This window comes from Schistocerca piceifrons, chromosome X, assembly GCF_021461385.2.
Source record: "Schistocerca piceifrons isolate TAMUIC-IGC-003096 chromosome X, iqSchPice1.1, whole genome shotgun sequence".
NCBI classification, from domain to species: domain Eukaryota; kingdom Metazoa; phylum Arthropoda; class Insecta; order Orthoptera; family Acrididae; genus Schistocerca; species Schistocerca piceifrons.
Genome location: NC_060149.1, coordinates 427,964,415 through 427,977,278, shown reverse-complemented (window position 1 = coordinate 427,977,278; position 12,864 = coordinate 427,964,415). Strand labels below are relative to the sequence as shown.

The following is a 12,864-nucleotide window of genomic DNA, read 5'->3' as shown; positions in this document are numbered from 1 at the left end:
CCCCCTCCCCGCCCCCTCCCCCACCCGTCTTTCAGCCGGTATAACAATGTAGTACATCAACATCGAGGACCATCAATGAGATAATAAAGCAGGCGAGCATCACAAGTTGCCCAGCTAAAAACAGTGGCTTTGATAGGGTTTCACATTTAAGCACTTGCTGGATCATGGCCATCGTTTGCCCTAGTCCTACACAGAATTAGATGGGGTAATGATGTTAAATACAAGATTGTATTTTAAGATTAGAGTGAGTTTATAGACAGTGTTATACTAAAACAATGATGTGAAACACACAGAAGCTCGTAGGTAAACAGTGCCAGCTGCATTTTTTAGGTAACCTTTGCCCCCTCCATTGAACCCGTCTGGTGAAAGTATGCTCTGTGATGTAAAGTCATGTCAGAAAATTCATACGGAAGAATGTATTTAAATGTAAAAGGGGGGGGGGGGGGGGGGAGATCCTTGTGTGTGTATTGTAGTTAAGAAGTGTAAGTCAGTTTAAGTTTAATTTTATGCAACTCTTGTGCAATCACATACACTGCCTGATGAAAAAAGTGAAGCACCCAGGAGGGAAAGAGGAAATGAAATGAACCTTAACTGGTTGAGAGGGTATGTGATGTTATTTCAGTGATTACAGTATTGAGTTAACTTTAAGAATAATTTGACAGTATGAGCCCACCTATCATTGTTACTTTGCATTCCTGCTGACATGGATGCATGCTCTGATAGAGCTGTGAAGGGCATTATAAAGCCATTATAGCCTCTCCTGGAGGCAAGCTAGTGTACTATAATAGTAACTGGACCTCGACATTGCAGATACTGGCATTAGGACATAGTTGATGCCTGAGTTAGTTCCACACATGTTCCATTAGGGACAGATCTGGGCATCTTGCTCACTACTGGAGAACCATAACATCATGCAGGCAGTTTGTAGAGATGCATTCCATGTATGGATGAGCAATGTCCTGTTGAAAAATGGCAGCACAATATTGTTGTGTGAGAGGTAACATATGAGGACTCAGGATGTCCGTGACATACCTTTGTGCCAGCAGAGCTCCCTCAGTCACTACCATGATGCCAAGAGTAATGTGGCTGTGACTCTCTGAAACATTGGAAAAATAGGACCCCTCCCAAGTTCTCTGCCGTACTCGCCCACAATGACCATCTAGGGTAATGGGATATCATGAATCATCATTGAACACAGTGAGATGCCATTCATGCTTCCTGGTCACGGCACCAGTCTAAATGTAGCCATTTGTGTAGGCACATTACTCACATTCGGAGGGACGACAGTTCAAATTCGCCTCAGGCCATCTAGATTTACGTTTTCTGTGAATGCCCTAAATCACTCCAGGAAAATGCTTGGATGTTTCTTTTGAATTGACATGTCTGATTATCTTCCCAGTTCTTAGCAAAACAATCTGAGCTTTTGCCTCATCTCTAATGATATTCATGTAGATGGGATGTTATACCCTAATATTTCTTCTGTATGTATTGTGGTGGTAGTTGCAGCCTATTCATGGGACACTGATTCTGTAGTCCTGCTCTTGACAATGAGCATGCCTATCTTCACATTCTGATGCAATCCAACGTAGAGCCACTGTCACAGCCAAATGCCCCGCAGATCTGGCATGATTGCTGGCCAAATGGAGATCCACAATGACGCGCCTTTCAAACTACAGGATGACTCAAAAAATACTTTTTAACTTTGAAATGTTACAGAAATTTATTGAGATAACTTACAGAATTGGTGGATGCATGATTTTGTAGCAAACAACCTCAAGTTTTACATTAGTGTCAAGTGTCATTTTGATTCAATGTGACTACCGTTTGTGATGTGGCAAACATCCCTCAGTAATCAATTTCCTCTCACACTCACTGCAGCAAATCCTGCATAACTTGCGTAATGGCAGTGTAGATTCAATTTCTTAGGTCAGATAAATTGTTTATTAGGGAGGAACATACATACAGTCTTTAATGAAACCCCAGTGGCTTCGAGTCTGGGGAGCGAGGTGGCCATGTGATTGGCTCTTCACAGCCAGTCCACCAACTTATCGAAGAAACCTTGGACTTCTGTGAGGAAATGAGGTGCTGCATCATCTTGCTGGAAGTAAACCATCCCATCTCGGTCATCTTCATTCATCTGTGGAGTTAAAAAGTTTTCTAGCATATTCAGATACACAATACCAGTGACAATTTTCTCTGTGAATAAGAAAGGGCTGTACACTTTGAATTTGCTAACGGCACAAAAAGCATTAACTTTGGGGCTGTCACAAACATGTTCCATCATTGCATGTGGATTTTGCTGCCCCATATTCTGCAGTGGTGGGTGTTCACTATGACACTGGTATGAAATGTTGACTCATCACTGAAGACTATTGTGTTCAGAAATATCTTGTCCACTATCCAATGCAACATTTCTGCACAGGATTCCCAATGAGCAACCTTATCTGCATCACTAATGTGTTGTGTCATTGTGAATCTCTATGGTTTCCAGTGTAAACATCTTCACAGTACTTATCAAACATTCTTTTGTGGACTGTGAGCAAAGCACTCCCTAACCTGTTTGACATAGTCATCAGCATGCGGGCGATCTGGTGATTTAACGTGTCACAGTGAACAACACATCTGTATGAAGTTCTTGTGTCAAGAGTAAATTTTAGGTCTGCTTGGAGGTTCTTTAATGTGGTCAGTGTGAAATTTGTACCAAACATTTGTTGCAGAGTTCGTTTCATGAAACCAAAACACTCAGCAAGCATGCTCCACACCAATGAAAATAACTGTTTTAACTGTACACTATGCTGGTGCTCCTCTGGTGACAGAATGGGATACTGATGCACTACGTGAATCAAACGTGAGGTTATTTGCTACAAAATGACAATTCTATCAATTCTGTAAGTTATCTCAACAAATTTCTATGTCATTCCAAAGTTGTAAAGCCCTTTTTGTCCTCGCTGTGTATGTGTGGAGCTTATAATGCTGTCTCACATGAGTACACAGCATCTGTAAGTTCTTCACAGTATTCAGTCAACATATGATGCTGTTCACACCCATACTATTGTATACCCTGCCACGCCTAGTAACAGCACTAATGCAGTCTGGTGGCTGTTCTACCTGTTGCAGAGAATTGCAACTCTAATAATCTACATACCCACCAATGGTGTGTACATGTATGAAGTTACATTGACATCTGACTATCTTGTTTTGAGTGCTTCACTTTTTTTTTTTTTGTCAAACTGTGTATTTTTATGTTTCGTGTGTACTGTGTTACTGCTCTCTCCATACACATGCTACAGTTCACAGTTCTCTTGTGGTTTATTTTCGAATTACTTTATTTCCATTTTCGGAGTTGTTAGTGCTCAATTTCCGTTTTTATGTAATTCCTTTCTGTTGTTTCTCATTCTCATCCCTGTTTAACTAACAGCGTATAAACGACAAGGCCTCACAACTTAACTATGACGTCACACAACCCAGGTAAGGAACTTAGTGTCAACACTACCTTTCGCCAAATCGTTGCACTAACACCATTTCAGAAACGGATAAATATAAGACAGTAAAAGACGTTAAGATGATCAAGCTTGACTATAAATGAAATTACTGCGAGTTGATTTGTTATCTCAGGAAACAAAGCGGAAGCATTTACTGTTTTCATCTGTGTCAGATTTAGAATCATGAAAATTTTTTGCACTTAACACAATTCAAGGCACTAAAAGCTGTTGAGCTGTAAGAAATGACATTACTGAGACATAAAGCATTTTTTCCTAAGGTATGTCAGTTGTAAAATAACATACGACACCTTCAATTGTACCAAAGTTTTTATTTGCACTGACACAGTTTTATTCTCGTAACATTGACACAAACAAAATTGTAGAATATGCAACTTACACATCTAAACAATATTCAACAAATCATAATATACATCCATAACATGTTTCAGATATATGGTTTGAAGTAAATTGTAAACAATAAAAGTGGAAAAAAGATTACTGATAACTCTCACTAAACCTATGATCACAACCAAAACATACAGAAGTATCTATGAATTGCATGAAACAGCCCAGCATTACTCTAACAATGAAAGCATTCATTCTGCATTACACTTAATGGAAACATTGTGCAGAGTTACAAAGTAGCAGTCCTCGTGAATGTTTTCATTTGCTATGTGCATTTCACAGACATAATGACTGATGTCAAAGCCTCTTAATAGTTAATGTAAGGACAGATGGTAATTATTACTCAAACTATATCACATTTGCACTTCTAGATAACAAATTTTCTTCTACAAAACATCTTAAATATTAACAGTGTGGTTCTCAGTTATTGTGCTGAGGGGCACAGCACAACGTGTAGGGAAGATAATAGATGTAAGTTTTCAAATGGGAGATCACATCTCACTAACTGATTTCTACACAAAAATAGCTTTCACGCAAATAGAGGAAGAAAAACAAGATGATCCAAATTCATGACACATAAAGGAAATACAAACATGAAACCCTTGTCCAACCACAGTTAATGTTCAAGGCAGGATCAACATAGCACATGGTCAAAGATGTGCAAATACTTCTCACCAAACTCTACAGAATGACAGTGTGGCAAAGAATGCTGTGCTGATAATAAGCAATATGAATGAGAGCCATCTTAGAGACAGTAGAGTTGCTATCATTGCATCTTGAATGTGAAACAAGAGTTTGCTGCTTTCAGTGGAAAACTACAAGCAGATTGTTGGAGGGATGAAATAGCTGTATCTTTTAATTAATAAGGTATGCTATATAGCAGGAAAAGACCTATCTAAATATTAGGGTGAGTACACACAGTAAGTAACATATTTAGAAAACACACAATGCAGCACAAAAAAGGCACTAGAACTAAGAGAAGGTACATATTAAAACATTAAGAATACAGGAATTTACTAGTTCAAATATGAAAATGAAAAGTGGTGCATATGACCAGCAGAATACACTACTGGCCATTAAAATTGCTACACCAAGAAGAAATGCAGATGATAAACGGGTATTCAATGGACAGATATATTATACTAGAACTGACATGGGAATACATTTTCACAGAATTTGGGTGCATAGATCCTGAGAAAGCAGTACCCAGATCAACCACTTCTGGCCGTAATAACGGCCTTGATACGCCTGGGCATTGAGTCACACAGAGCTTGGATGGCGTGTACAGGTACAGCTGCCCATGCAGCTTCAACACGATGCCACAGTTCATCAGGAGTAGTGACTGGCGTATTGTGACGAGCCAGTTGCTCGGCCACCATTGACCAGACATTTTCAATTGGTGAGAGATCTGGAGAATGCGCTGGCCAGGGCAGCAGTCGAACATTTTCTGTATCCAGAAAGGCCCGTACAGGACCTGCAACATGCGGTCATGCATTATCCTGCTGAAATGTAGGCTTTCACAGGGATCAAATGAAGGGTAGAGCCACGGGTCGTAACACATCTGAAATGTAACGTCCACTGTTCAAAGTGCCGTCAATGCCAACAAGAAGTGACCGAGACGTGTAACCAGTGGCACCCCATACCATCACGCCGGGTGATAGGCCAGTATGGCGATGATGAATACACGCTTCCAATGTGCGTTCACCGCGATGTCGCTAAACACGGATGCGACCATCATGATGCTGTAAACAGAACCTGGATTCATCCGAAAAAATTACGTTTTGCCATTCATGCACCCAGATTCGTCGTTGAGTACACCATCACAAGCACTCCTGTCTGTGATGCAGCATCAAGGGTAACCACAGCCATGGTCTCTGAGCTGATAGTCCATGCTGCTGCAAACGTCGTCGAACTGTTCGTGCAGATGGTTGTTGTCTTGCAAATGTCCCCATCGGTTGACTCAGGGATCGAGACGTGGCTGCGCAATCTGTTACAGCCATGCAGATAAGATGCCTGTAATCTTGACTGCTAGTGATACAAGGCCATTGGGATCCAGCACGGCATTCTGTATTACCCTCCTGAACCCACCAATTCCATATTCTGCTAACAGTCATTGGATCTTGACCAACGCGAGCAGCAATGTCGCGATACGATAAACCGCAATCACGATAGGATACAATCCGACCTTTATCAAAGTCGGAAACATGATGGTACGCATTTCTCCTCCTTACACGAGGCATCACAACAATGTTTCACCAGGCAACACCGGTCAACTGCTGTTTGTGTATGAGATATCAGTTGGAAACTTTTCTCATGTCAGGACATTGTAGATGTCGCCACCGGCGCCAACCTTGTGTGAATGCTCTGAAAAGCTAATCATTTGCATATCACAGCATCTTCTTCCTGTCAGTTAAATTTCGCATCTGTAGCACGTCATCTTCATGGTGTAGCAATTTTAATGGCCAGTAGTGTATTTCACAGAAAAGCAGACAACATCTCAGGTCACAAGTATGGAACAGCTTATTTCACATTTGCATGGTAAAATACTTTTAAAAGTCTTCAGCATGTAGCCATATGTAAAAATGAATTTGCAATGTGAATTTAAAATGACTCATTCCAAATCATTATGGTTTATCATGCAAAATGATCCTTGGAACATGAAACTAACTAACTAACTAAAATTGTTGTCGCATGAGGGACAAGACTCAAAGGTATGGGAATAACAAGTGTCAGCAAAAGCACACACCTCATCCATCCAAAAAGCAAAACTCAAATAAAAATAATAGAAAATAGACATCTTGTAAATAACCTGGTGGATATCAGAAACCAAATATTCCACTGTAAAAACAATAGGGGGGAGCAAGACAAGCAATTATGACTAGATGCACTTATCTGCCATTCCTCTTACCACCTAACAACTCACTCTCACAATTCCACACCCACACTATTTGACATTTGCACACTATCTGAAACCACATCACCTCATATCAAGGATAAGAGTCAAAGGAATTGGATAAAATGTGTCAGCAATAGCACACACCTCATTCTTAAGGAAAGCAGCACTCAAAGAACAATAGAAATTAGAAAACTCTTAAATGACCTCTTGGCTATCAGAAACCAAATATTTTCAAAACACATTAAAAATGATAGGAAGAACAAGGGAAGCAATTATGGCTAATGACACTTATCACTCCCCCCCCCCCCCCCCCCTTTTTCTCGTACCACCTAACTGCTGCTCACACACACACACACTAAGTATTTGCATAGTATCTAAAATGATAATATCTTACATCAAAGACCTGAGTCACAGGTGTGGGAGTAACAAGTGCCAGTAATATTTTTAAAACACATTGAGAATATGTAATAGGAGGAACATGACAGACAGTTATTACTAGATACACTTATCAGTCCTTCCTCTTAACACCTAACAGCTCACTCACCATCCTACACTCCTCTAAGTAATACTCATTACAGTAACATAGTAGATACAAAGTATATTCTCTCAATATTGAAAATGGTGAAAGTTTTGTAACATCAGAGCTGAGGAAATAAATATGTATAGGGAGAGCTTAGATGTACTGTAGTTAGTACAGAAAACTTGCTTAGTGAAGTTAGCAAAAGTGGATGACTACTAATGAAAATTATGTACATTTCTTTTTACTTTGTTTAAAATATGTGCTTCCACCACAGTTTTCAGTTTCCTTTTGTTTAATGACCTATGCACCTTGTCATTTTCCATTTTACAATATTTATTAAGCAAAATATTAACACCTGCCCAAACAACAGATTTACACCATTCCTGTGCTGAATGTTTGTCACAGACATCAACTGCAAAATCATCATTGGCCATAACACAATCAAGAATTAATTTACAAGCTGTTTGCCGTTGGTTTTGAAGCCTGAGAAAGGAGTCACAGTTTTCATTTGATAATTGTTTTCTTATGAAACAAAAAGAATACATTACTATCAGCAATGGCATTTTCTGTGGATATCGCTACCCACCTATATTAACATATTTAATGAGTTTGTGCTCAGCACCACATTCCTGTTTTTCAGAAGAAGATTCTCTGGTTTTTGGCATTACTTTGGAAATATATGAAGGGCAGTTAGGAAATTTGCTTGGGACTGCGTTTTGTTGGAGTAGTTGCTTGCTTAGTGGTGCAGTTAACATAGCCCCAGTTTTCCGGTCTACTGCTTGTTTTTCCCACAATATATCAATTTCGCAGAAGTGCAAATGGCAGACCTACGAAGTGGAAAATAATATACTGCGCGCATGTCACTGAAACTCATACTGATACTCAAACTTCAACTGTGATATACTTTTGTTGATAAGTGCAGCTTAAAATGAAAGGCACTCACCAAAGAATGCTTGCTAGGAATGAAGTTCTCTCTTTTGATCACAGATAACCGTTTCCTTAGTGTAGTCTCATCGGCTGGAAATTTAAAAATGTGAACCTTCTCGTCATAATTACCATCACAAACAGGAACACAACACTTATTCATCATGGTGAAGATCACTTCTGAACTGCTACAGGCTGTATACACTTCAAAGAGCAGAAATTCACAAGAGAATTACATCAAAGACCTGAGTCACAGGTATGGGAGTAACAAGTGCCAAGAGAATTCAACTCACTAACACTACAGCTCCGAAACAGTTGTTTAGATGGCTCCACATAGCATTCCTACAGGCATCTAGGTCGCTCTGATACCAGAAAGTGGCACTGACTGTATGCCTATTGGCAGAGGGTTGTAAGACCTTGTGATTTAGGTGGTATTGATTTAACGCAATGAGTGGTGTGACTGTTTAGATATTTTGTGTCATAAAAGTAATGTGTTCCATTTCTTCTTTTGTGCAGATGGTAGAAGATGAGGTTCGCAAAGAAATGGCTGTTAAAGAAACGGAAGAACCTTCCTTAAATGATATTAATACTGATGATGAAAATGATGAAGTTGAATATGAAGCATGGAAACTGCGGGAGTTAAAGAGATTGAAACGTGATCGTGAAGAGAGAGAAGCGTAAGTATAAATACTTCCTTGTGAAAACGAAAAAAATGACTGGTTTTTTTTTTTAGTTATCTTGTTTTTACCATATATGTACAAACATATGGTAATTTGAATAATGGAAGGAACTGAGGTTCTGAGTTGATGAGATGTTGAGTCATCATTAAGTACATGCTTTCAGACAACTCCTTTCAACCTATAAAGTACATAGACACCTAAACAGCTGCATTGTCCTGGCTGACTTCGTTGTGCTAGCACTGCAACCTAACAGGAGTGAAGTGTTGCATTGGGTGGTGTGGTCAGTAGAATAAAGGATGAACGGAGCAGAAAGGAGGTATGGGGTAGGGTGGTAGACAACTGGGAGTGAGAAACAGCAGGCACATGGGATACAAATGAGGCACCAGTGAACTTGTTCTGGATGCAGGCAACTGGAATTGGGCATGGTACTCGTTGGCATGTAGGGGCAAATTTAAAAGTGAAGATAGAACAGGAGGGAAAGACTGGAAGAGGAGGGTGTAAGTGCAAGATGAGTGCAGTTAGGCTCTTGGAACAGGAGTGTAGGTGGTTATGAGGCCGCAGCTGGCAGAGATTGAGATCAGGGTGACTGGGGGTTCAAAGGATGTGTTGTAATGATGATTTTTAGCTACATAAATCAGAGATGGTGATGTTGGGAGAATTGTCCTTGCAACAGATAGGTCAGTCCTGTAATTGTCCTGGCCTTGATCTCTCCCCTAGCCCCTGCATCACAGTCACCTCCACTCCTCCCCTGTGACCAGAACATCACTCATCATGCACTCACACATTCCTCTTCCGTCTTCCTGCTCCTCTGTTCTCTCTCCTACCACTCATCCACACCATTGAGTGCCTTGCACAACTCCTGCCTGCAGGCAGAATGAACTCATTGTTGCCATATTCCTGTCCTGTGCTTCTGCTGCCTCTTCCTTACAACCATCAGTCACCCTCCCCTCCAGTCCTCTCTGTTAAACATAGTTAGGGGTAAAGAGGACCATTAGAGTAAAGACCATCAGCTTATAAAGTGATGTACAATACCTACATCTTTTACAACACTAATTCCACGTGCTAGTTTGTCATCACACATTTCCATTTGCAGTATCACTTCTACTGCTGTTGTTATAAATGTGCTGTGCGGAATAGGGGATTTGGTAAGTGTCATATCCTATAGTATTTGTCTTAGGCATGTCGTGAAATTTTATGAGCAATATTGTCTGTTGTCATTCACTATTAACAGTTTCTTAGGGGTGTATATGGGAATTTGTTTGTCTCCGTAGATTCTCTAATTCCATTACAAGTGGTAGGGTTAGAGTTGATATGGTCGGGTGATCTCCTGTGACCACACTCACACATATTCTCTTTCCTGTTGAATCTGTTCTAGTAAGCTGGATACAGGCCATGTACTATTAATCCTTTCACTGTTGCGGATGTGCTCTTTGCATTCAGCGCTGAGAGCGGCTTTTGTTGTGGCTGTACTGCTTACCGAAAGCTGATTCCTGTGCTGAGAGACAGTATTCCAGCTGATAGGTAATATTTATCATTCGATTTTTTGAAAACTGTTAGTGAAGATATTTGATTTTTGCACATCTTACAGTCTGGTATCTTCACTTGATAAAGAACTGAATTTCTTTTCATTATCCATCATACTTACTCCGCTGCATCAGATTAAGTTAAACATTGAATGAAATTTTAAAGAGATTGCAGAAGTAAGAATGCGCTGCGCAAACATTGTGTAGTCAGTTTTAGCTCTTACATTGCAGTGAATGAAATATAGCTAAGATATCAAAATTTTATTTAAAACTGAGAGCAGAATGATATCTCACTTCATTCTCGAGTTATTGGGTTTTATATCTGACTGACACACACACACTACACACCTATTCATGTCCATGCACCTCGTGAATCGTTTGGTCATATCAGATTTTCATGTGTCCTAAATGAGGCACATATTTTGTGTGATAAATAATGGAAACTTTTTTTTTCATCAATATTTGGAAGTAACTTGTCAGCAGCAGTGAGAATTCAGCAGCTCAGATTGCATACAGACGTCCATAGCGCTGTAGAAAAGCTCAAGTGATGCTTGGATACACATCCACAGCACCTGGCAACTCGCATAGCAGGACACGTATACACGTCCACAGAGTCAAGCAAGGTACTGTGTCCTAGCTGTGGTTTCTGTGGCTAAGGGTTAGGTATTCACAAGTATTAGGGAAAAACTGATGTACTGTGTATTTTTAGTTATCTGTGGAGAAATAGTTCATTGTCTACTTTGTCCCTGGATTTGGTACTGGACCCCATATGCCATTCTCTCCAGCTCAGCTCTTTGACCTCCCCAACACCACATACAATTTACCTTGACCATCCCCTTCTAATTGGCACAAGAGATGTATGATTATCAAATTCTAAAATACTGGCCTGGAAATTGACCCTTGTGGGCATCCCTTGATTGATCTTTTGGTTACTTTTTGTGTGCCTGCTGTCTGTTTCACCACTCTATTCGTACAGTAATTATGAAAGTTGTAGAATAGAGTGGGGTGCCTGTACTTCAACAATAAATCTGATGTATTCATACAGAGAATAGGAGGAGTCCATATGTAAAGAGAATAGGAGGAGTCCATATGTAAAGATTCCAATGTGGGCTATCTGTTATGATTTCAGTTGCAAATAATGTGTGTTTTGTTGAAGTAATAGTATTTTAAATGCTTGTAAGAATGTGAGCTATGCAACACATCTATCAGTGGGGGACCACATTACTTGTGAATGAAAAATATTTTCAATCATTCAAGGGTTGAGAGAGAACGTATGGAAATTGAACGGCTGAGAAATATGACAGAAGAAGAACGCAGAATTGAACTACGCAACAATCCAAAACATGTCACGAACAAAGCAGCCAAAGGAAAGTACAAATTTCTGCAGAAATATTATCATCGGGGAGCTTTCTATATGGTGAGTGCATTGAATATCTGTTTTGACTACATGAGCGTAGCCTGTAAGCCTTGAGTTTGTTTATGTGCATTTATTGAGCTTCAACTTTGTGCATGATAAAAGTTTGATTATTATTCACCTTCTGATCATGTTTCCTTTGGTGAGATATTCCGCCTTGTGCAAGACTTCGTTGAAATGTTTGCATTTGACAGGATTATTCATGCTTTTCTTAAGTTTTACATTGAACTGTATCTGAATTTCCTCATGTATAAGTGACCTTAGAGTGTCTGCAGTGTCATCATTTATGGCAATGAAAAAATATTGTGGTAATATACTACTGTGCCTCACTGCTTTGTTTGTTTCAGTTAGATATTTTGTCGTGTCCACTTTCAGTAATGATAATAAGAAACTAGTCCTTTTGTTTTTGTATTAAATCTCACCTAAAAATTCGTCACAGCTGAAAATTATTTATATTTTTGTTTCCCAGTGTCTTCATTTGTTTCATCAACTTTCTTAGTGATTCATTATCACAGCATTTTTCTTCTTCTTTTTAATTTCCTTCGGTCATCTTACCACTTCCGTTAGTTTTTAATCTTAGTAATTAATTGAAATCCTTATTTTTCTTCCCTAGTGCTAGTTACATTTACTATTTACAACACCCTTGCCATATATCTAGTCTTTGGTGTTTCACTCTTTATTCTTCCCTTGCTGCTCATTTGCATCCTTTTATCCTTTGCTTATCAATAATTCATTATCAATATATAATAATCACAGCTATTGTCTCTCATTGTATAGCTTTAACCCTTTCGTGGCTATGGGCATATGTGTATGCCCAATAGGTAGTGCACCCAGACAGCTATGGGCGTATTTGTATGCTCAGCAGGTAGAACACACAGATGGCGAAGGGCATTCATGTACCCCCAACAGGAAGGAAGGCCTGATGCTGGGCGCAGGAGCAGATAAATAGGCACGACAGAATGATGACTCACGGTTGTCTGCACTCCAATATTCCTTCCAGCGCCGTTGTTATCTGCTCTT

General features: G+C 39.7%; 1 protein-coding gene across 1 annotated transcript in view; it reads left to right on the top strand.

Annotated features, from left to right (window-relative positions):
- LOC124721428 (microfibrillar-associated protein 1) overlaps positions 1-12,864 on the top strand; it is a 72,253-nt gene that overhangs the window by 42,409 nt on the left and 16,980 nt on the right. Inside the window, exons 6-7 of the mRNA XM_047246402.1 lie at positions 8,744-8,904; positions 11,688-11,847. Coding sequence (XP_047102358.1) covers positions 8,744-8,904; positions 11,688-11,847 — 321 coding nt within the window. The remainder of the gene's footprint in view (positions 1-8,743; positions 8,905-11,687; positions 11,848-12,864) is intronic.